We start from the raw sequence: 25220 nt of genomic DNA on the forward strand, positions 1-25220 counted from the left end.
GGTGCCTTTGTTTATTACATCACAACAGTCCAACTGTCAGAAAATTGATTTTAATGATTAAGAGAGATGCAAAAACACCATCATGGTTATTAATGTCAGACAATAATTCAGACTTTTTTGGAAGTGTATTCAAGATAAACATATTAATTTTTATTTATAAACCAAGTAGGTTTTAATCACAGTTTATTTAATCACACAAAACAAGGTAAAGATGTTTCAAGTGCAGACTTTATATGATTTATTTTTTGCAAACGACTGATAATTACTTCCATAATTAAAAAAAATCTAAAATTTATCTCAGAAATTTTTACCATTATAAACATTTTTTACTGAACACATACCAGTACATCAGTTTTAAGGAACAAATGTAAAAAATAACACTTTTTCTGCATCTCATGTTAGAATGTACAGTTCAAAGCAGATGTTTACATACACTGTAGAAAAAGACACACAACCATTTTCCTTACTGCCTGACATTAAATCAAACTAAATTTTTCCTGTTTTAGGTCAGTTAGGATTCCCAAAGTGATTTCTATTAGCTAAATGTCCAACTAATGAGAGAGATCTTTTTTATTACTTTCTTCAAGGTCTCAAGTTTACATATAATTTATGTGAACTTGTCAATATTATGGTCAATTAGCTGTGATGACCACCTTAATTAAAATCTGTCCAGTGGTTTAAGTGATATTTTGCTAACAAACAGAAAAACACAGGTATACACATACAGGCAATTACATGATCACCCACCCTTCCTGGCAGTGATAACAATGATAAAATACTTGTTTTACTTTATTCCAGCTTTAAATGACAGATTTAGCCTCGTTGATATCACTCTGAGCTGTTTAAACCCAAAGCTCTTTTAAAGACCTTCTCTGCATCCTCAGCAAGCATTTTGAGAATCTGATGTAATGCCATGTAGGTTCCTGTAGAAGAAAGTGCCATTGATGCTGGGATTCCAATCCCTGGAATCAATCTGCTCATTTCCTCTCCTGCTAATAATACACCAACACCTGCCATCTGACCTAAAACCTTCATGATGACAGCTGGGGTTATCTTTACTGCAACCAGTGGTGACAAGATGACCTGTTTCAGATCATCATATGGCACACCTGTGGTGTCAGCTAGTTTCTTCAGTGATGGGATATCAAGCCTAAAACTAACAACATAATGTGTGACAGCTGCAGCTATGATGCCTATATCAACAGTGGCAGAAATCCCTGGAACTGGTACAGCTGCTACAGCTGCAGATGTTAAAACAGCATACTTTATTTTGGACTGAAGAGCTTTTTTCTTCTTCTTTATTACCTCCAGGTTGATGTTTGGCATGGCCATCAGTAAAGCATGTTTCTTGTGTTCAGGAAGCTCTTTGTCTAAAGTTTCATGTAACAGAGGAAAATCATACAGGTGGAGATCAAAACTGGACAGCAGGAAGACCTGTGGAGACTTAAATCCTTCATTCTGAAGACCTGTATTATAAGAAAAATACAATATCATTCAGATTTAAACCTTTACATCACAATGATTAAAATTTATCTTTTTTGAATGTCCTTTATTGGGACACATAAACAAGATTAAACAAACACTATTTTTTTCATGAAAAGATAAGATTTGAAATATTAACAAAAATAGTTTTAAATAATAAAAATTAAATTGTGTAAATCTGTAATTGTGGGGTGTCAGTCAGTATTTATACAAAACATCTTTCTTAGAGAAATTTTGCATGTAATGTTTTAAACTAAAAACAAAAGAAACCATTTTAAATCCAAATAATAAAATAACAAACGTACCTTGAATGCAGTCGTTCCTGATTTTTTGCAGAATCTCCTGTTCATTAAAATTCCTTTTAACTCTTTTCTCAGCTTGTAAATCATTGTCAATCTTTGAGCGAACAAAGTAGAACTTCTTCTCCATCTTCTGAATTTCCTTAGCAAGTTTCACATCATTTTCTCTGAAGCGAGTGTCTGAGATGATAACAAAGAAATCAAACTTCTCAAGTTCTACAAGCTCCAGGTATTTGTCAGCTGGAAACTTTGTGGTACCAACACCAGGAAGATCTGATAATTTAACATTGGGATACTTTGGATGGGGGTATGAGCTGATGTCTATGGTTGTTTCTGTAACACCAGTAGGAGCTGCTCCCTCATCATCGTTGGTCATCTCTCGAAAGTAATTAATAAAAGTGGATTTACCAGAGCCAGCTTCTCCTGTGATGGCAATGTTGAGTGGAGTATTATTTTGTTTTTCTATATATTCTTTAATCTTTGCAACTGCTGCAGCAGGGTCAGTCTTCATCAGAGATTTAATTTCTGTATCAAACATATCATCCATGTTGACTCCTAAACAGAAGTAGAAAAAAAAGATAAAAAAAATAAAGATGAATTCCAACCCAAGACAGAATTTAAAAACCTATCCGTGATGGAATGAGAATGAGGAAAACACAGGAAACACATCCTAAAAGTTTACTCACTTTGTGACATTTGTGCTTCATTTGACATGTGAAGTCACTGACTACACAAATTACAATAAACTGTCTTAATTAGACAGAACTTATAACATAGTTTTGACTTTGACAGCAAAAAAAAACAAAAAAATTATATTCTTATCAAAAATCAGGCAAAACACAGCCCCTTTGCCATTACAAAGCCAAAATATAAAAGTTTAACATACGTTGTTTTTCTATATATTCTTTAATCTTTGCAGCTGCTGCAGCAGGGTCAGTCTGCAGCAGTGATATAATTTCTGTATCAAACTTGTCATCCATGTTGACTCCTAAACAGCAAAAGAAAAAGATTTAAAAAAAAAATTAAGATGAATTCTAACCCAAGACAGAATAAAAAAAAAATCCTGCTGTGATGAAATGAGGATGAAGAAAACTTGTTTTGCAGCAAACACTAACACATAATCCTACAAAACAGGAAACACATCCTAAAAGTTTACTTACACACTTTGTAACATTTGTGCTTCATTTGAGATGTGAAGTCACTGACTACACAGATCACAATAAACTGTCTTAGTTGGACAAGATTTTAAAAATAATTATGACTTTGACAGCAAAAAAACAAACAAACAAAAAAATATTCTTATCAATAATCAGACAAAACACAGCCTCTTTGCTTTTACAAAGCCAAAATATAAAAGTTTAACAGATTTCCCGAGCGTGGCACCGGTGCTGCTCACCGCTCCCTCAGGGGATGGGTCAATTGCAGAGAACAAATTTCACACAATCAGTGTGACAATCAGTGGTACTTTAACTTTAACTTTAATTTTATTAAAATTGCACAAAATTTTAAATGGACTATATATTTGAATAACAGAACTGAATACACAGTGCCCATAAGTTTGTGTTTTGTTTTATTTTTTTCTTTAATGAATCCATATGACAGATATCACAAAAGTAACCTTCAGCTCTTCTGGTCAGATGTTACTAGAACTCCTGAGAGGTTGAGGCTGGGGAGCTAAGTAGAAGGTACTTTTACCTGACAGGTGCACAAAATCAAATTAGAAAAAAAAACATTTCAGTAAATATGGGTAAAAGCTCTACTCACTTAGAAATCTTCTGAAACTTGAATTCTGGAGCAGAAACAGCACAGTTCTGTCTTACACTTTGTAGATCTGAGAATAAATCAAGATTAAGTTGAACTGAAATCTCTGAAGTATCCTGTTACATCTGAAGATGGTCAGATGTAACACAGAAACTTCTGGGGGAGGTGGCTTTATAAGAAACAGAAGTGGAGGAGGAACCTAACAACCTTTAAAATTTTCTGACAGATATGAAATGTTCAAACAAGCCCTGACTGCTTTTTGCTTGTTATACTTTCAGTTTTATAGTTTTATGGTTTTACTTTATAAACCTCTGATGAATATAATCCAAAGACACATTAAACTGCAATCAAAGACTCTTTATTATCTGGTGCCAGAGAGACAATTACACAAGCAGACGCTTCTGCACGTCCCCCTCTGTCATGAGGATGAGTTATATGTTCACTTATACGTGGATGTAACCAGTACTGTTAGCGCCTCTTTATCTTACAGGAAAATGTTTCTACACATCTCTATGGCTAACAGCTCATTCTGCCGTGCCTGTGGTGTGATCACACTATGTCAAGTTGAGATAAGAAAACTGTCAGTCGCAAAGGTCACTTTCTTTCACTGTGTATGGGACAGAAAATTGAATTTTAGCATCAAGGTTATTCTCAAAGTGCTGTTTGCTGAAAACTTGTATCAAGTAAGAAATAAGAAGGTACAGGAAATGCTCACATCCTGTGTCTGTGCTTCCTTTTGTGAAGCACAATACTCATTTAAAAACCACCAAGCATAAACGGAAATTAAGTGTTTTTTAACTTAACAGCTAAAAGGTGCTTGTTTTCAGTATCTCTCATTTAAAAAAACAGAGTAATTTCAAATTATTATTTAAAGATTGAAAAAAGAAAAAGAAAAAGAAGAAAATATCTTTGTCTGTTACCAGCAGACAGAGGCATCATTTTGAAACTGAGTCTATAAAAATGACCAACAAAAACCCAGTTTTGTTAGGATTGGAGTATTTTGAGTTATTTTTTGGGAATCATTTCATTAAGTTTATGAGGCACCTTCATGTATTTCTGACCTTCTGCATCTGTACGTCCCACCTCAGGCTCTCAGATCTAGTTTGTGTAGTGTAGTTTATTGAAGTAGTGCAATGACTGCTTCCATTTTATTTAACATATAATAGTGATTAAACTTGCGTTCCTATACTCAGGGGTAGGAATTAATGATCAGTTGGACTGGTTATGAAGAAACTCAGACACTCAAATCTCAAAGACAGTGAACTCAAAATGTCAGTTACATTGCTTACAACTGAATTAATTAGTAACAAAAAATGCAAACACATTCATTGTGAGGTAAATAACATTAATGGATATCAAATATTAGCAGGAGACATTTTAATTTTTACATTCAACATGTAAACAGCACTGAAGCTGCAATTCAACCTGGAGAGACTCACGACAAAGAGAAGCTGCAATTAAATGGTTTTATTTGACATGAATGACATAAGATATTTGGCGCTCGGACCTCGGCGGAAGATGCGAGTGTCGACAATAGCAATGCGCTTCGAGGAGAAGCTCAGGTTGAGCATTAGAGGCGTCTTCCCCGGGCCGGACACTGGTGGTGGAGGTTGAGAGGGGAAGGAAGCTTGAGGGAGCTGGGAAACTAGAGGTGGAGAAGGGGTGGAGGTGGACTAAAGTTCGGCCGGCGAACGGATGGGGCCATGATGGAAGTCCTTTTAAACGAAGGCTTGCTCGCTGATTGGATACACTGGAGGCACGGTCTGATGCTGATGGGCTGAGATGGAGGTGCGGTCTGATGCTGATAGGCTGGAGTGGAGGTGCTCGGCGCAGCGATTAGATGCAGGTGAGGCTGAAGCAGGTCTTCCAGTCTGAATTTACGCCTAGGCTTCATTAAAACTTAGAGGCATGTAGGTTTAATACTTGTCTGCCATCTAGAGGTCTAAAGAAGAAATAAGCTCATGTAAAACTGATATTTGCATAAAATAACTTGAAGGAAGCAGGAACACTGTTTAAATAACATGATTCAAGTTTTTAATCAATCAGGTATTTTAAGGCTAATTAAGTTGACAATTAAGGGAGCTTCTGGTAGAGATGAACACAATAAGATGTTGTTGCTGCAGATTATTATGAACATGCATACTGGATTAACAAAACTGAGTGAAAACCTAAATTAAACCTTGCATATGACACACAGCCCTACTTTTAATTTGATTGGAGAGTTCTGAAAGGTTGGGAATTACTTATCTACTTCATTATAGGAGCTTTCAAACAGTTTTGATGGCAGACCATTGAATTAGTGGAATATGAAAATTCCAGTGAAACATTGGGTCATGTTGCTTACAGTTCTTTCACTCGGTTTTTCTGCCTTGGATGACGGTGGAAGTCTCTCTTCCCTCCCGTCTTGCTGACCAGTTTTATATCTGTGATGATGATGTCGTGGCTCACAGCCTTACACATGTCGTAGACGGTGAGCGCAGCCACTGAGGCGGCCATCAGCGCCTCCATCTCCACCCCCGTCCTGCCTGTGGTGCGACAGGTTGCGGTGACGATAACAGCATTCTGAGCCTCATCGAGCTGAAAGGTGACAGCAGCGTGGTCTAAGGGGAGGGGGTGGCAGAGCGGGATGAGAGCAGACGTCTGCTTTGAAGCCATGATGCCGGCCAGCTGTGCCACAGTCAGAGCGTCACCTTTAGCCAGCTGGTTTTCCCGAAGCAAGTAGAAAGCGGTGGAGCCTAAGATGACGGTGGCACAGGCTGTGGCTTGTCGACACGTGGGAGCTTTACCCCCAACATCCACCATGGCAGCTCGACCCTGGGGATCTGTGTGTGTCAGCTGGGCTTCTGTGTTGCAGTGAGTGTTGGAGACTGATGGAAGTTCATCTCTCACAGACTGTTTGTGGTCTTCACTGGAGCTCTGAGTGTGAAACAATCTAACACTGGGATTTTTAGGATCTATTCTGGCATTTACTGGTAGTGTGCAAAAAGAATCTTGGGTCCTGGGTAAGTGGCTTTTCACGTAATTAGGACCCAAAGTTTGTGTGTACCTGAGAAAGTTTCCATTACTGAAGCTTTTATTTGTGCGTGTCATCAAACGTACAGTCTTAGTGTGACAGCTGGTGAGATTCTGACTATTACCAAGCTCTGAGGAGTGAAGGGCAGCTACATTATGGCACTTGTCTTTACTGATATGCATCTCAATTTGACCACCACCACTCCTGGAGGTTTTAAAGCAGCTACTCAGAACTGCCTGTGTAGAAGTTGTGCAGTCTGGAAGGCACAGAAACTCCTCTCTGTTCAGGACTCTCCTTCTGCCTGAACAGGACGCAGGAGGAGCTGCAGGTGGGTAAAAGAAGGTCTCATTTTTAGGCTGAAGGACGATGGATGAAGCCTTCTGCCTGTTTTGTAGTTTTGGCAGAAATGTCTTTGATGGGTCTGTTAGAAAAAAAACAAAACAACAACTCAAGTACAGAGACAAACAAAAAACATTCTAATGCAGGAAAGAAACAGAACCAACCAAGTGTGAGAGATTTTGTACGTACAGCTGATTCACCCACCAATGAGTATCATAGGTCTGTTCTTCCTCTGGGAGATGCTGAACATGCCTGAAGGGGAAAAATAAATCATCCTACATTCAAGAAAAAGAAAATAATGCAGCAGTCTGTGAGTATATCCAGTTCATGACGTTCGGTGTGCTTTTCTACCTGCATGTTGTTTCTTCTTCCTCCCCACAGCAGCTCCAATAATTTGCAGCAGCTCTTCATCAGATGCTCCAGAACGCAAAGCATCTCTGAGGGAGACTTCAGAGTTCCCAAACAGACACACCTGAGGGACCAAGAGGAGAACAAGCTGAAAGCAGAATCTTTGGTGTTTTTTATTTTAGCAAAACAAGCAGCTCACAAAAATGATCAAAGGCACATTAAAAAGTTAGTAATACAACATTTAAATTCCCTTTAAATTAGATGTCAGTACAAATTAAATTTCACCAATATGTTGCAACCAAGGATTGTTTCTGATATAGTCCTTATCTGCTGCAGCTTATAGGTCTGTGCTACACCTATAGCCTGATGGGCAAAGCCCAGTTTCTACATGTCAGGCTTTACCTTGAGGTTTCCATCTGCAGTGATGCGTAAACGGTTGCAGGAGCCGCAGAAATGATCCGACATGGAGGTGATGAAGCCCAGCTGACCACTGAAGCCTGGAACTTTAAACATCTGTCACAAAACAGAGAGAATAGTTAAAGATTTAAGATACAAATATGCACAAGTTTATAACAAAGAGCCTGATTTTGTTCACATTCTTTTTCTCAGATCAGGCCTCAAGTGTTACTGACTTTAGTTTGGGCTAAAAGTCTTATAAAGAAATACATCAGGATTTTTTTTCCAGGATAATTAGTAACAAATCAGTCATTTAGAAATGCCTCATTGCTTGTTGGAGATTCTGACCTTTGCAGTATCTGCAGGTCCAGCCTGAACCCGCTCCAGTTTGGGCCACTGCTGCCTGATCCGGTCCAACATCTCCTGGTAACTCACCATCTTCTTAAAGTTCCACTTGTTGCCTACAAGGATGAGAAAAAGCAGTGTTTGTTTATTTGTTTGGAGTACATAAAGAACCTGTGGAAAATCGAGAACTCACCATCGAAGGGCATGTATTCAATGAAGCGGACCTCCAGAGGTTTCGTCTCTGTCAGCGACACAAAGTCCAACAGTTCATCCTCGTTGAGGCCTCTCATCACCACACAGTTGATCTGCAGCAGGCAGCACAACAACACAACCATTCTCTTCACAAACCTTTAATTTAACTGGAAAAACACGTTCTACTGTAGGCCACAAAGGGGGTGAACATTTTATCAGTCTGCGTAAATCTTCTCAGAATGATTTACAGGAGGTGGTGTTTTAAAAGACATCAGCTGTTTCTGTAAGCAAGCCTTTTTTTCTCCTTCTTCCAACAAACCTGGCAGCTCTGTCTTTGACTCTGTTGGACAGAATGTGTCCATCCTGCAAACAATTATGTTACAGGTAAATTATTGCAGATGATACATCAAACATTTTTCTTTTCACTATTAGAGCCAGACATATGTAATCAGACTGCATTTTTCAGATTTTTACCTTTTTATCTGGTAAATTACACTTCTTGTTGTTTGTCAACACAGCAGGTTAGGCAGTGTCTTGTGACTATTAGGAATTACAAATTTGGAAACTTACTTAATCTTTAAATTAAACAATATTTGTTTACTGTTTTATAAATGCTGATGGGTTTATACCCTTTTTTATTGTAGAAGATGTTCTTCTCACAACATACTTAAATTTAATTTTCCAAAATATCAATGACAGGTTATTTTTTACCACTACATGTGAAATGGCTGCCATTTTGTAATTAAAGATTTTATTATGGATAAATGAGAAATAATTTAAACAAATTATAAAAGTTAAAATATCTTCTGGCGTGATGAGCTGTCCAAATTCTTTCCTGACCTGATAAGACTTTGTTCTGTCAGTTCACCTTTGCTCTAAAGATTCTTCAAATTCTTAGACTTTATAAAAACATTTTTGAAAACAACTCTGATATGATCAGCAGAAAAACAACTCCAGTGAGCGAGAAATCACTTCAGCTGTCTTACTTGTTCAGGAACTACAAATAAAAACAGCTTTTGGTTTAAGTCAAGCAAATTTACAGTAGTGGTGTTTACTGAACCCTTTTACTGTAAGACTGAATAAATGAATAAATTAATTAATTTATATCAGCATATTTAACTTACAGTGTCATTTAATTAAGATGCAAAACAAAAAACAACAAATAAAGCTGATAAAAGTTACCTCAGCTTTGGTACTTATGTTTTAGATGACTCACATACAGATAAAATTGTTATATTTATATTAAATATCAAAATATACTTACACAGGACTCCTACTGGACTTGAAATTGTTGAGAGTAGAGCCAATACTTCATAAGTTGAGAATTCCACTAATGGTGTAAAATAAGGATCGATGGTGAGCACAAAAAAATAGCTTTTGATAATTGTACAAGGGAGCCAGTTTTACCAGTTTATTATGTTGCAGACACTAGCCAATGAAAATGTTTTTATTTTTTCTCATCACATGAAGCATCTGTACGGCAGCAGCATCTGTGCAGCCCATGTGGGCACAAGTCATCTCTTGATTAAATTTTATTTTATTTTTTTCACCGCTTGTTGTCAATATTTGAATGAAAAAAGTAGAACTTATTTCGCATCTTCTGAATCTCATCAGCAAGTCTTTCATCATTTTCTTTTAATCGAGTGTCTGAGATGTTGATTAAGGAGTCAAACAATCAAATAGTGAACAAAGCAACAAGACACATTATTTCTCAAATACCGAAACAAAAAAAGTCTGTTTTGAATAGTGACTGAAGGTTGCATATTCATATAACAATGTCAACATATTAAATTAAATTAAAACTGAAGTAAGGGACGTTGTTAGGGCAACAAGCATAATGTCACAATCTGTTTTTGTGTTTTGCCAAGTTTCTTGCTGGAACCACTAGAAAGCGACAAAGACTGTCTGTGTAATTGAACAGAAGATATTTTAGGCCTTTGTTTATTACATCAGATCACAGCCCAACTGTCAGAAAATTGATTTTAATGATTGCAGAAAATACAAAAACACTTGCGTGGTTATTAATGTCAGACTATAATTCAGATTTTTGTTTTAGAAGTGTATCCAAGATAATCATATCAATTTTTATTTGTAAACCAAGTAATTTTTATCACAATTTATTTAATCACACAAAACAAGATGAAATTGTTTCAAATACACAAATGCAGTCTTGATAATATTTTTTTTAAATAAGAGAGATCTTTTTTATTACTTTCTACAAGGTCACAAGTTTACATATAATTTATGTGAACTTGTCAATAAAAAAGTCAATTAGCTGTGATGACCATCTTATTTTGAGCTGACTCAAAAAAATAATCAGATATAGATCCACACCCAGTGATTAGATTCAGAAAGATTCATTAAAATATGTCCAGTGGTTTATGTGATTTTTCGCTAACAGGACAAACACATAGTGGCAATTACAAGATCGTGATTACATGATGACCTGCCTGGCAGTGATAACAATGATAAAATAGACTCTTTTTACTTCATTCCAGCTTTAAATGAGACATTTAGCCTCACTGACATCACTCTGAGCTGTTTAAACCCAAAGCTCTTTTAAAGACCCTCTCTGCATCCTCAGCAAGCATGTTGAGAATATGACTTAGCGCTTTGTAGGTTCCTGCAAAAGAAAATGCCATTGTTGCTGGGATTCCAATTATTGGAATCCATCTGCTCACTTCCTCTCCTGCCATTAATGTAGCAACACTTGCCAACTGGGATAAAACCTTCATGATGAGCTCTGAAGTTATCTTTACTGCAGCCAGTGGTGACAAGATGACTTTTTTCAGATCATCATATGGCACACCTGTGGTGTTAGCAAGTTTCTTCAGTGATGGGATATCAAGACTAAAACTAACAACAAAATGTGTGACAGCTGTAACTATGATGCCTATATCAACAGCAAAAGAAAGCCCTGGAACTGGTACAGCTGCTCCAGCTGCAGATCCAGCAGCATAATACTTTATTTGGGCCTGAAGAGCTTTTTTCTTCTTCTTTATTACCTCCAGGTTGATGTTGGGAATGGTCATCAGTAAAGCATGTCTCATGAGTTCAGGAAGTTCTCTTTCTAAAGTTTCATGTAACAGAGGGAAATCATACAGGTGGAGATCAAAACTGGACAGCAGGAAGACCTGTGGAGACTCAAATCCTTCATCCTGAAGACCTGCAATTTAAGCAAAATATAATATCATTCAGATTTTAACTTTAACATCACAATAGTTAAAATTTATCATTCCTGAATGCCCTATTTTGTGACAGATATGACTAAACGAACACTCTTTCCCTCATCAACAAATCAGATTTGAAACAATTCACTTAAAAATATGTTGGTTTGGGTACAAATACTTTGAAATGAATAAAAAAGAAATGGTGTAAGTTGGTAATTGTGGGGTGTTAGTCAGTATTTATACAAAACAAATTTCTTGGAGAAGTTTTGCATGGAATAATTTAAACGTAATCCTCCTGAAGTCCTCGTAACTAAAGATAGAGGAAGCCCTTGTAACTCTGGGTCCATTTGACCCAAAGGCCACAGAAGGGTTTAAAAAAACTATTAAATACAAATGATAAAATAACAAATGTACCTTGAATGCAGTCGTTCCTGATTTTTTGCAGAATCTCCTGTTCATTAACATTCCTTTTACCTCTCGCCTCAGCTTGTAAATCATTGTCGATCTTTGAGCGAACAAAGTAGAACTTCTTCTTCATCTTCTGAATTGCCTTAGCAAGTTTCACATCATTTTCTCTAAAGCGAGTGTCTGAGATGATAATAAAGAAATCAAACTTCCTAGATCCTAGAAGCTCCAGGTAAGTGTCAGCTGGAAACTTTGTGGTACCAATACCAGGAAAATCCCATAATTTAACATTGGGATACTCTGGATGGGGGTATTCTTTGACGTCTATGGTGGTTTCTGTAACACCAGTAGGAGCTGCTCCCGCATCATCGTTGGTCATCCGTTGAAAGTAATTAATAAAAGTGGATTTACCAGAGCCAGTTTCTCCTGTGATGGCAATGTTGAGTGGAGTATTATTTTGTCTTTCTATAAATGTATTAATCTTCTCAGCTGCTGCAGCAGGGTCAGTCTGCAGCAGTGATTTAATTTCTGTATCAAACATGACATCCATGTTGACTCCTAAACTGAAGAAGAAAAACATGAAAGTTTTCAGATTAAATCATAATCAAAATGTTTTGCAGCAAACACTAACACAATCCTACAAAACAGGAAACACATCCTAAAGATTTACTTAGACACTTTGCAACATTTGTGCTTCATTTGAGATGTGAAGTCATTGACTACACAAATCACACTAAGCAGTCTTAGTTGGACAGGATTTTAATAATAGTAAGTCTCAGCTCTTCCAGATGTTACTAGAACATCTGGGAGGTTGAGGTTAAGGTGCTAAGTAGAAGGGAGATTTAATGAACCAACTTCAAGTTCAACTCCTTGTATTTTAGTGTCACAAAGTTACTTTTCTTATCACAGTACATAGGATTTTTTGAAACACCAGTGTTAAATGAAATCCTAGTTTGTCTTAATTCTTAAATGTTTTCAGCTGCAGCAGTATCAGTCCCTATCAGTTCATTTACTTGTTCAGGTTTATTAGAATTCGTTAGATTGTGCATGCAAACTACAGAAAAGAAGAAGTGGAAAACAATACTGTTACATTATTCTGGACAGATAGAGAGAGGGACTTTACAGTGTCTACTTTTAACTAACTGTCACAGCTCCATCTGTTCCTGCCACGCCTCTTGCCACAGTCACTTAACTTTCCACAGTCCCACAGTCCAAGCCACGCCCATGTTGCCATGCCCACACTATCACCATCATCTGCTTCACCTGTTCCTGACTCCTTATATACCCACAGCTCCCAGTACACAGTGCCAGATTATTGAAAGCCTCACAGCAAGTAAATGTCCAGCGTTATTTTCATGTCCATGCCTGATCTCGAGCCTTGCCTGTCTCATGACCCACGTCTCATGCCTGCCCCTTGTTGGATACTGCTTTGGACTCTGACCTCTCGTTACCGACCTCGCTACGCTCACCTGGAACTCGCCCTTTGGATTTTCCCTCTCTGGTTTTGGCTTCGGACTTCTGACTCCCCGGTAACGACCCCACGCCTGTACCTGGACTTTCCCTCTCGCCTCAGCCCCTTTCAGACAAGCCTGTCTGCACCTAGCTACCAAGCTAAGGAGGACTTACCTGTTCTGGTCCCGATCCACGACGGTCACGTGAGTGCGCTGTTCAGAGCCTCAAGTCCCGCTCTTAGTCGGTCCATAATAAAATCCTTAAAACTTCGTTATTGTGTTGCGAGTCTGAATCCTGTCAAGTCCTGCCTTGTCACTAACGGGTATATAAAATCAAATCAGAAGAAAAAGTATTTCAGTAAATCGTTAGAACATGTAAAATGTAGGTCTTTTCCCCTCTCTATACTTTCACAAAACTGTAAAAATCAAACTATGAATAAAAGAGCTACTCACTTAGAAATCTTCTGAAACTTGAATGCTGGAGCAGAAACAGCACTGTTCTGTCTTACACTTTGTAGATCTGAGAATAAATGAGGCAAACAGTCAGATTAAGTTGAACAAATCTCTGAAGTATCCTGTTACATCTGAAGATGGTCAGATGTAACAGAGAAATGTCTGCAGGAGGTGACTTTATAAGAAACACAGAAGAGAGGGAGAAACCAAACATTTTTAAATATTGAAGTCCATCTCTGGGCTGCCAGTATGTATGACTCAAACATTATCATGATAATCAAGATAAACCTGTTTTTAGTGGTATGTTGGGAAATGTGTTCATTCAAATGCAGAACACAATGATCCAATGATAACAGTGGTGAAGCTTATTGGGTCTAAAAGAGTGTAAGCACAAAATATTTAGAAAATGTACACAACACTGCAGAGTAAAATTGCCTTGTTTTGAATTAAATTCTGAGCATTCACACAAATGAATAAATCCATGCAAATACGCTGTATTAAATCTCATTTTAAACGGTGAAGCTAAAATGCAGTCTGAAATAATGTAAAAAAAGTTTTGAAGTTTTCTATGGTCAGTGAGAGAATGAATGATTGTCTTGTTTGTCTCTATGTGTCTCTGTGATGGACAGACCACCTGTCCTAGGTGTCCCCTGCCTCTCTCACAGTGATGGCAGGAGATAGGTACCAACAAACCACCACCGGCGAAAGGAGAAGAAGAATGGATGGATGGATTAATGTTTTAAAGACTTGTGCAGCTGAGATTTCTGGATTCACTGATAGTGTTATTTGTAAAAAGTGTCAGGATCTGTGTTCCTTGTATTTTTTATTATGTTTTACTTGTTTAGTTTATTCTTCCTGTGCCTCCCTGTGTTCTCTGCCACCTCTCAGTAATATTTTTTACCAGTGAATTCTGCTACGCCCATCCTTACCAGTCTGTCTTCAAGGGGGTCAAGAACAATGCCTCTCACACAGTTTTTCTTGTTTTAGAGGAGGGGTTCTATCAGGATCTTTGGTTTTGTTGTTTATATTAGTATATGATGTGCTTATTTCTAGGTTTTACTCCCTTTCTGCTCATGTTTAGTGCCTTGTTACTTTCTGCAGCCCGCGTGAATGTCTGGTGGGACCAGATGTCGGCCCAGGTAGGGCCATCAAGAGGAGGGCCAATGGCTCCCTAGCCCCCTCTGTTCCAGTGCCTATGCACTATACACACACACACACATTCTGCCACGCCCATCCTAACCAGTCCGTCTCTGAGGGGGTTGAGGCTGATGCATCTCTTCCAGCCGCTTCAGAGGGGTTCAAGGACAACAACTCTCACCCAGTTGTTCTTGTTTTAGAAGAAGAGGTCTATCAAAATCTCTGTTTTTGTTGTTTATTTTAGTGTCTTTTGTGCTTATTTCTAGGTTTTACTCCCTTTGTGTTCATGTTCAGTTCGTTGTTATTTTCTGTTGCCTACTCTCAACTCCTGCCTCACCCTGTCTCAGCTATTATCAGTTCAGGTGTTTTCAGATGGAATCTGCCTCAGGCCTTTATATTCTTCTTTGCCCCATCCTACCTTCAGTTAGCCATTGTCAGCTCATGCTGCTTTTCCAAGCTTCTTAGTATATTTCTTTGTTGCTGCCACATGAGCTTTTGCTTAAAAAATATTCCAGTTTTCATCTCAATTCTCCTGTGAATTTATTTGATTACAAAAAAGATAGATGTTTCAAATGCAGACTTTATATGATATATTTATTTTTTGCAAATTACTGATAATTACTCACATAATTCAAAAAAGTCTAAATTTTAACTCAGAAATTTGTCATCATTGTAAACACTTTACACTGATATATAATATATATATATATATATATATATATATATATATATATATATATTAAATCAAGCTGAACCTTTCCTGTTTTAGATCAGTTAGGATTCCCAAAGTGATTTCTATTAACTGAATATCCAAACAATGAGAGACATATTTTTTTTGATCACTTCCTTCAAGGTCACAAGTTAACATACACTAAAATTACCCTGCCTATGAACAATCTGGAATATCTTAGATGATGATATCATGGCTTTAGAAGCTTTTCATATGTTATTTAACTATATTTGAATTCACTGAAGGCACAGCTTTGGATCAATTTTAAAGCACACCTTAAACAAACTACTCATTTGGGTGATATCATGGGAAGTTGCCCCAAAAATCAGCCAAGATATCAGACAAAGAACTGCATCAATCTCTATAACTCTGCTTCATCGTTTTGTGTTTGCCAAGGTCAATTAGCTGTGACAACCATCTTAATTTAAGCTGACTCAAAAAGTTGTAGAAACTAATCACACCCAGTGATTAGTTTTAGAAAAAATAATTAAAACATGTCCAGTGATTTATGAGATATTTTGCCAACCGACAAAAAACTACAGGCACACACACAGGCAATTACATGATCCCCCACCCTTCCTGGCAGTGATAACAATGATAAAATAGAATTTCTTTACTTCATTCCAGCTTTAAATTATAGATTTAGCCTACTTGACATCACTCTGAGTTTTATGGTCATGTTTCCTCTCGTGTTACTGTGGACCTGTTTATCATTGTTTAGTTTATACCCTGTGTTTAATATAGTTAGTTTCTGTGTAATCTTTGTGAGTTCTTGTGTAGTTTTGCTCCCTGTGCCCTTTGTGTCTCTCGTGTCAGCATTCACCTGCCCTCAGTCATTTGTTTCTCAGTGATTTTCCCATGTCAGCCTACCACATCATCTACACCTGTCCTTACTTTGTACTCAGTCACCTGTGTCCACTTATTCATTACCCTTTGTCCATATAACCTGTTCCTCAGCTTCCATTACTGGCTGGTTCATTGTCACAGCTATTTGAAGTCCGGTTCTCCTTGTGTTCCCTGAGATCTGTGTTCCTCTTTGATATAAATTTTTTGTCTACTGCCACAGCAGCTCTTTTTTTTGCTTTTTTAATAAATCTGTTTTTATTGAGCTCCTTGTGTCCACCTGCATTCTGGGTTCAAACAACACATGACAGGAAGAGGAAATGGAGAAGTTGTGGAAAGTCAAGGCCTGGATTCTGCGTCGAACCCTCAAGCTCCCAGGCCTCTGGTAGAGGACCTGAGCTTGAAGTGAAAGTGGAACCTTCCAGGTGGAAAAAAATAGGGTGGGATGGGAGGCGTTTTTTTTGTTTCTTTGTTTGTTGTCAATACATGTGGGTGTGTTTTGTTTTTTTATATAGTGGTATTCTGATATACTGTATTAGTTCAAATATGTTTATTTTGATGACATCAGGTGAAAATCAGCCAACATATCAGGAAAAGATCTATGTCAACCTCCACATCTCTGGTTCATCCATGGGTTCAATTTCCAAGTGTCTGAAGGTGCCACAGTTTTCTGTTCAAACAATTATACTCATATATAAACATGAATGGTAAATGGTAAATGGCTTGCACTTATATAGCGCTTTATCTAGTCCAAGGACCCCAAAGCGCTTTACACTACAAACATTCACCCATTCATCCACACATTCACACACTGATGGTGGTATGCTACATTGTAGCCACAGCTGCCCTGGGGCGGGCTGACAGAAGTGACATGAGGAGGATATCCTGCCATCATACAACTCAGGAATGAGACAGGTTCTGTGTTTCTGAGAGGAATGTCTTTTAGTGTGAAACAAAAGCAAAAGACCTTGTGAAGATTCTGGCTGAGGCTTGTAAGATAGTGTCATTATCCACAGTGTCCTTAAATGGGTCCTGCACTGATATTGGCTTAAAGGTCACTCAGTGAGGAAGCTGTTACTCTGAAGGCAACATAAACAAAAACCTTCATTTCTGGAGACATGTCCTGTAGTCAGATTTTTTTTTAATTGAGCTGTGTGGTCATAATAACTATTGTTATGTTTGGAGGACAAAGTGAGAAGCTTCCACCATCCCATCTGTAAAATACAGCAGTGGCAGTGTTGTGTTTTGGTGCAGGAGGGACTGGTGCACTTCACAAAATAGATAAAATAAAATCATGATAAATCATGCCTCAGATAAATCATGAGGAAAGAACATTATGTGGATATATTGAAGAGACATCTCAAGACATTAGACAGGAAGTTAAAACATGGGTGCAAATGCAAATGTTCTCTGTCAGGAGAAATGGGACAAAATTCCAGCAAACTGTTGTAAAAGATTATAAAAAGTATACTCAAAATGCTTGACCCAAGTCATAAAGTTTAAAGGCAATGCTGAAAACATGTAAGTAAATTTGTGACTTTTAAGAAAGTAATAAAAACTCGGTCATTATTTGAGCACTTAACAAAAAGGGAAAATTTGGGAAAGTAAAGTGAAGTGAAATTGATTTATATAGCACTTTTCAGCAACAAGGCTACTCAAAGTGAATTAGGGAATTCTCTAATGATATAGACATAATGTAGAGGTGTGTTTGAGAACCTAAGGTTTTGAGAAGTTAATTATATTCAGGCTAATAAGAACAAAAATCCTTTGTTTGATTCTATCAACCTAAAAATGCATCAAGATGTGGATACTGTTTATTTTAAAGAACAATACAATACCGTTTTTTATTATTTAAAGGCCTACCATCACTTAAAGGAATCCATATTTGTTGTCTTGTAAGTCAAAGTTTTAAACAAATATGTTGTGTGATGTGTTTAGTGCAACACGTTTAATGTCACAATTTGTTTTAGTGTTTTGCCAAGTTTCTTGCTTAAACCACTAGAGGGCGACAAAGATTGTCTGTGTAATTGAACAGAAGATATTTTAGGCCTTTGTTTATTACACCAGATCCCAACCCAACTGTCTAAAAAATGATTTTAATGATTGGAAAAGATACAAAAACACTTGTGTGGTTATTAATGTCAGATTAAAATTCGGATTTTTGTTTTAGAAGTAAATCCAAGATAAACATATCAACTTTTATTTAATAAACCAAGTACTTTTAATAACAAATTTATTTAATCACACAAAAAAGAAAAAAAATGTTTCAAATGTAGACTTTATTTGATTTGTTTTTTGCAAATTACTGACAATTATTCACATAATATAAAGATATCTCAATTTTAACTCAAACTTCTTATCAATATAAACAGTTTATACTGAAACACATACATCAGTTTTTAGGAACTAAAACCTTTTGCTGCATCTCATGTTAAAATGTACAGCTAAAACCAGATGTTTATGAACACTAACAATTTTCCTTACTGCCTGACATTAAATCAAACTAAATCTTTCCTGTTTTAGGTCAGTTAGGATTCCCAAAGTGATTTCTATTAGCTGAATGTCCAAATAATGAGAGAGATCTTTTTTATTACTTTCTTTAAGGTCATAAGTTTACATATAATCTATGTGAACTTGTCAATGTCAAAATCAATTAGTGATGAAAAAAAAGTGATGACCACTTTAATTAAAATCTGTCCAGTGGTTTATGATATCATACAAAAAAGAAAAAAACTACAGGCTCACACATAAGCAATTACATGATCACCCACCCTTCATAGCAGTGATAAAGGTAATAAAATCGTATCTCTTTATTTCACTCCAGCTTTAAATGACAGATTTAGCCTCACTGACATCAAACTCAACTGTTTAAACCCAAAGCTTTTTTAAAGACCTTCTTGGCATCCTCAGCAAGCATGTTGAGAAAATGACTTAATGCTCTGTAGGTTCCTGCAAAAGAAAGTGCCATTGATGCTGGGATTCCAATTATTGGAATGAATCTAAATGCTTCCTCTCCGCTCATTAACGCAGCAACACTTGCTACCTGGGCTAAAACTGTCATGATGAGCTCTGGGGTTATGTTTACTCCAGCCAGTGGTGAAATGATGACCTGTTTCAGATCATCATATGGCACACCTGTGGTGTCAGCTAGTTTCTTCAGTGATTGGATATCAAGCCTAAAACTAACAACATAATGTTTGAAAGCTGTAACCATGATGCCTATATCAACAGCAATAGAAACCCCTGGAACTGGTACAGCTGCTCCAGCTGCAGATACAGCAGTATGATACTTTATTTGGGCCTGAAGATCTTCTTTCTTCTTGTTTATTACCTCCATACCTCAAGTTTGACATGATCGTCAATGAAGAACTTCTCTTGAGTTCAGGAAGTTCTCTGTCTAAAGTTTCATGTAACAGAGAGAAGTCATACAGGTGGACATCAAAACTGCACAGCAGGAAGACCTGTAAAGACTCAAATAATGCTTTCTGAAGAGCTGTATTATAAGGAAAACACAATATATTCAGATTTTAACTTATACATCACAATGGTTAAAATTTTATAATTTTTGAATGCCCTATTTTGTGACGGATAAGAATAAACAAACACTATTGTCTTCATCAAAAAATCAGATTTGAAACATTTCACTTAAAAACATTTTGGTTTGGGAAAAAAATATTTTGAAATAAATGGAAAATAAATTGTGTAAGTTGGTAATTGTGGGGTGTCAGTCAGTATTTATACAAAACATCTTTCTTAGAGAAATTTGGCATGCAATGATTTAAACTAAAAACAACAACAAAATTTTTTTTAAATACAAATGATAAAATAACAAATGTACCTTGAATGCAGTCGTTCCTGATTTTTTGCAGAATCTCCTGTTCATTAAAATTCCTTTTACTTCTCTTTTCAGCTTGTAAATCATTGTCGATCTTTGAGCGAACAAAGTAGAACTTCTTCTCCATTTTCTGAATTGCCTTAGCAAGTTTCACATCATTTTCTCTGAAGCGAGTGTCTGGGATGATAATAAAGAAATCAAACTTCTCAAATCCTACATGTTCCAGGTATTTGTCAGCTGGAAACTTTGTGGTACCAACACCAGGAAGATCCCATAATTTAACATTGGGATACTCTGGATGGGGGAATGATCTGATGTCTGAGGTGGTTTCTGTAACACCAGTAGGAGCTGCTCCCTCATCATCGTTGGTCATCCCTCTAAAGTAATTAATAAAAGTGGATTTACCAGAGCCAGCTTCTCGTGGGATGGCAATGTTGAGTAGAGTATTATTTTTCTGTTCTATATATTCTTTAACCTTTACAGCTGCTGCAGCAGGGTCAGTCTGCATCAGAGATTTAATCATTTCTATATTTAACATATCAATCATGTTGACTCCTTAACAGAAGAAAAACATGAAAGTTTTAAGATTAATTCAAACCCAAAACAGAATAAAATAAACCCCAAAACTATCCTGCTGTGATGGAATGAGGATGAGGAAATCTTGTTTGCAGCAAACACTAACACATAATCCTACAAAACAGGAAACACATCCTAAAGGTTTAATTTCACACTTTACAACATTTGTGCTTCATTTGAGATGTGAAGTCACTGACTACATAAATCACAAAAAACTGTCTTAGTTGGACAAGATTTTAAAATTAGTTATGACTTTGACAGCAAAAATAAATGAAAAATATTCTTACCAATAATCAGACCAAACACAGCCTTGTTTTCCCTCATAAAGCCAAACATTCAAAGTTTTAAAATATTCAAGTTACAAATTAATTTAAATGGACTATAGATCTGAATAACAAAACTGAATATACACTGAACCAAATTTTTGGTTTTTGAGTTTCCATTATGTTGTGAGGTTGTTTTGCTGCAGGAGGGACTGGTGCACTTCACAAAATAAGTGGTATCATGAGGAAAGAAAATCATGTGGATATATTGAAGAAACATCTCAAGACATTAGACAGGAAGGTAAAATGTGGGTGCAGTGGGTCTTCCAAATGGACAGTAACCTTAAACATACTGTCACATTAGTTACAAAGTGACTTAAGGACAACAAAGTCCTTAATTTCGAATCTTCCAATATTAAGCCCTGATAACAGCCCTACAAAAAATTTGTGAGTAGAGCTGAAAAGGCGGCCTACAAACCTGACTCAGTTACACCAGTTCTGTCAGAAGGAATGGGACGAAATTCCAGCAAACTGTTGTAAAAGATTGTAAAAAGGATACTCAAAATGCTTGACCAATGTCATAAAGTTTAAAGGTTGTGCTACCAAATGCTAAAAAAATGTCATTAAATTTATGACTTTGATAGAAGTAATGAAAAACTCTCTCATTATTTGGGCACTTAACACAAAGGGATAATTCTAGGCATTCTAATAATGACAGAAATAATGTAGAGGTGTGTTTGGGATCCTTAGGTTTCAAGAAGTTAATTATATCCAGATTGAGTCCAGTTAAAAAACAAAATTCCTTTGTTTGAGTTTGAGTATGTAATTGAGTAATTCAAATATGCAGCAATACATGGATACTGTTTTTTTAAAAGATTCTCATACAATTTTCAAAAAAAATTGAAGGCCTAGCATCCCTTAACGGAACGTGTATTTATTGTCTTGTATGTCAAAGTTTTAAACAAAGATGTGTGATGTGTTAGTTGTTGAGTAAATGTTGGGAATGACTCTCAGCGACTACATCTCCAAACATTAGTTCATTATCTGTAAAACTGTCTGAGTTAAAGCCATTTTTGTGTTTGCTAAGATCAATTAGCTGTGATGACCATCTTAATTTGAGCTGACTCAAAAAGTTAATCAGTTGTAGATGCACACCCAGTGATTAGACACACACACAGACAATTACAAGATCGCCCCCCCTTCCTAACACTGATAAAAATGATAAAATAGAATCACTTTACTTCTTTCCAGCTTTAAATGAGAGACTTAGCTTTCTTAACATCATACTGAGCTGTTTGAACCCAAAGCTCTTTTAAAGACCCTCTCTGCATCCTCAGCAAGCATGTTGAGAAAATGACTTAATGCTTTGTAGGTTCCTGCAAAAGAAAGTGCCATTGCTGCTGGGATTCCAATTATTGGAATGAATTTGCTCACTTCCTCTCCTGCCATTAATGCAATAACACTTGCCAACTGGGCTAAAACCTTTATGATGAGAGCTCGGGTTATGGTTACTCCAGCCAGTGGTGACAAGATGGATTGTTTCAGATCATCATATGGAACACCTGTGGTGTCAGCTAGTTTCTTCAGTGATTCGATATCAAGCCTAAAAGTAACAACATAATGTGTGACAGCTGTAACTATGAGGTTTAAATCAACAGTAACAGAAAGCCCTGGAACTGGTACAGCTGATCCAGCTGCAGATCCAGCAGCATAATACTTTATCTGGGCCTGAAGAGCTTCTTTCTTCTTGTTTATCACCTCCTGGTTGATGTTTGGCATGGTCATCAGTAAAGCATGTCTCTTGAGTTCAGGAAGTTCTCTTTCTAAAGTTTCATGTAACAGAGGGAAATCATACAGGTGGAGCTCAAAATTGCACAGCAGGAAGACCTGTGGAGACTTAAATCCTTCATTGTGCATCCCTGTAATATAAGCAAAATACAATATCATGTAGATTTTAACCTTTACAGTACAATGATTAAAATTTATAATTTTTGATTTCCCTATTTTCTGACAGATAAACAAATATGAACAAACACTATTTACTAAGTTGGTAATTGTGAGGTGTCAGTATTTATACAAAACATCTTTCTTGGAGTAATTTTGCAAGTAATAAGTAATGATTTAAAAGATAATTTAAAAAAATTTAATACGAATAATAAAATAACAAATGTACCTTGAATGCAGTTGTCTCTGATTGTTTGCAGAGTCTCCTGTTCATCAAAATTCCTTTTATATCTCTCCTCAGCTTGTAAATCATTGTCGATCTTTGAGCGAACAAAGTAGAACTTCTTTTCCATCTTCTGAATTGCCTTAGCAAGTTTCACATCATTTTCTCTGAAGCGAGTGTCTGAGATGATAACAAAGAAATCAAACTTCTCAAGTTCTACAAGCTCCAGGTATTTGTCAGCTGGAAACTTTGTGGTACCAACACCAGGAAGATCCCATAATTTAACATTGGGATATTCTGGATGGGGGTATGATCTGATGTCTGAGGTGGTTTCTTCAACACCAGTAGGAGCTGCTCCCTCATCATTGTTGGTCATCCCTCTATAGTAATTAATAAACGTGGATTTACCAGAGCCAGATTCTCCTGTGATGGCAATATTAAGTGGAGTATCATTTTTCTGTTCTATATATTCTTTAATCTTCACAGCTGCTGCAGCAGGGTCAGTCTCCATCAGTGATTTAATTTCTGTATCAAACATACCATCCATGTTGACTCCTAAACAGAAAAATAAAATAAAAATAATAAAAATAAATATAAAATATTCTTATTAATAATCAGACCAAGCACAGCCTTTTCTTAGTTTAAATGGACTATATATTTGAACTAGAAAGTTACTGTAGAAACTTTGAAGGGGCCTGCCATTTTGTGCGTTTATACTGAATGAAGATGGCTCCAGCAGCTGATCAGTTGTAGACAGGCATCATAAAGGGCTGATCCTGGACACATGAGTTCAGCTGTGAAGTTTGACCTTACTGCAGTACACTGTTGCAGAGTTAGAGCTCTCTGGTTCTTGTGACCTTGACCTTTGACCTTGTAACTTTGAAATCCATAGCATCGATTCCTGACCCATGAAGGTTCTAGCAGTGATGTTTGACCTTGTTATGTTACACGGTTGCCGAGTTAGTGCATGTACAAGTTTGGGTCTGAGTTTTGACCTTGTTGGCTTTGGTTTCCATCTTGATATGTTTATTTAGCATTTAGTATGAGAAGGGGCTATGTCTCAGCTAATACCACAACAAATTTTAGCTCAATATGTCTAAAAATGACTTAGTTAAAGCTGAAAGAAACTTAACAGTTGGTGAACATTAAATTAACTGATAAATGTGACAGCCATTTTGTTTTTTGTAATCTTAATAAATTAAATTAAATCTTTTTTTGTAGTATTAGCAAATGGTTTGTCTGCCTACTCTTCTTGGTAACAACCTCAGCCAATCAGAAGCCAGATGTCTCCTGCCCATTTGTGTATGGGAAACTGCAGCGCCATCTATGTGTTTAAGGAGCACAAGATGGCCAAATTTACTAGAATTAGCATTAGCAAGGAATGAGTAGCATTAGCAGGATGACTTAGCAAAAAGCAGGCTTGTATTAGCAAAGCCTATATGTTGAACAAGAGCTGAAAATACACACACAGAAACCCACACAGGCTCTGCGTGATGTCACACATGAACATTCTAAGTTGTATCACCATGGCAACACAGCACGACAAGAGGTGCAGACTTTTTAACTTGAGATTATGAAAAAAACTATACAATATATCAAAAAGCTGCCTGGTTCAGTAATAGTTGAATGTCTTATGTTTTGTTTAAATGACATTTCTAGGTGGAAGTACGCAGTAGTGGTGAACTTTGAAAAAGCAGTAAAAAAAAAAGCAGTCGTTTCTTTTCTCTGACTCCTGTACTGTTTGTTTGTGAATTCGGCTCCCCTAGGCTGACTTTGGTCAGCTATCTTCAAATTTCTCCTGGAACTATGTAAACAAGACGTCCCCCTCTGCCTACATCTCTGTGTCCGTCCAGAGCTCGCTGATATTATTCAATCATTATCAAAGACAATGGCCTCTGTGACGTGATTCATGGACCTATCTGCAAACACACACACACACACAACACACACCGCACCGTCTTCCCACTGCCTCTACACACAAATACACACATATACGCACACTTTCCGCTGTTTCT

General features: G+C 36.9%; 4 protein-coding genes and 1 pseudogene across 6 annotated transcripts in view; all 5 read right to left on the reverse strand.

Annotated features, from left to right (window-relative positions):
• LOC108245102 (interferon-inducible GTPase 5-like) overlaps positions 1 to 25220 on the reverse strand; it is a 26917-nt gene continuing 1697 nt past the window's right edge. The window contains exons 1-4 of one of the 3 annotated variants that reach the window (XM_017431758.3): positions 3546 to 4125; positions 2668 to 2769; positions 1788 to 2336; positions 1 to 1466 (exon numbers count right to left, since the gene is read on the reverse strand). In XM_017431758.3, the coding sequence (XP_017287247.1) occupies positions 829 to 1466; positions 1788 to 2336; positions 2668 to 2761 (1281 nt within the window). In that variant the 5' untranslated portion in view covers positions 2762 to 2769; positions 3546 to 4125 and the 3' untranslated portion in view covers positions 1 to 828. Of the gene's footprint in view, positions 1467 to 1787; positions 2337 to 2667; positions 2770 to 3545; positions 4126 to 25220 lie in introns of those variants that run through there. The other 2 variants (XM_025009481.2, XM_037977810.1) reach the window with 2 other exon arrangements.
• On the reverse strand, positions 5710 to 8320 carry LOC119616589 (molybdenum cofactor biosynthesis protein 1-like). Its single transcript, XM_037977809.1, has 6 exons — positions 8177 to 8320; positions 7987 to 8099; positions 7645 to 7755; positions 7246 to 7366; positions 7099 to 7146; positions 5710 to 6976 (listed from the first exon to the last, which is right to left on the reverse strand). Exons 1-6 carry the CDS (start codon positions 8316 to 8318, stop codon positions 5883 to 5885), a joined length of 1629 nt encoding a protein of 542 aa, XP_037833737.1. The 5' UTR covers positions 8319 to 8320; the 3' UTR covers positions 5710 to 5882.
• Positions 9993 to 25220, reverse strand: part of LOC108245078 (interferon-inducible GTPase 5-like) — a 16926-nt gene continuing 1698 nt past the window's right edge. Inside the window, exons 2-5 of the mRNA XM_017431716.3 lie at positions 13655 to 13721; positions 13377 to 13517; positions 11760 to 12313; positions 9993 to 11341 (exon numbers count right to left, since the gene is read on the reverse strand). Coding sequence (XP_017287205.1) covers positions 10704 to 11341; positions 11760 to 12300 — 1179 coding nt within the window. The 5' untranslated portion in view covers positions 12301 to 12313; positions 13377 to 13517; positions 13655 to 13721 and the 3' untranslated portion in view covers positions 9993 to 10703. The remainder of the gene's footprint in view (positions 11342 to 11759; positions 12314 to 13376; positions 13518 to 13654; positions 13722 to 25220) is intronic.
• On the reverse strand, positions 18625 to 20779 carry LOC108245104 (annotated as a pseudogene).
• LOC108245103 (interferon-inducible GTPase 5-like) overlaps positions 20905 to 25220 on the reverse strand; it is a 6018-nt gene continuing 1702 nt past the window's right edge. The window contains exons 2-3 of the mRNA XM_017431760.3: positions 23212 to 23760; positions 20905 to 22957 (exon numbers count right to left, since the gene is read on the reverse strand). Of these exons, the coding sequence (XP_017287249.1) occupies positions 22320 to 22957; positions 23212 to 23752 (1179 nt within the window). The 5' untranslated portion in view covers positions 23753 to 23760 and the 3' untranslated portion in view covers positions 20905 to 22319. The remainder of the gene's footprint in view (positions 22958 to 23211; positions 23761 to 25220) is intronic.

Source organism: Kryptolebias marmoratus, linkage group LG10 (genome assembly GCF_001649575.2).
Source record: "Kryptolebias marmoratus isolate JLee-2015 linkage group LG10, ASM164957v2, whole genome shotgun sequence".
Classification (NCBI taxonomy): domain Eukaryota; kingdom Metazoa; phylum Chordata; class Actinopteri; order Cyprinodontiformes; family Rivulidae; genus Kryptolebias; species Kryptolebias marmoratus.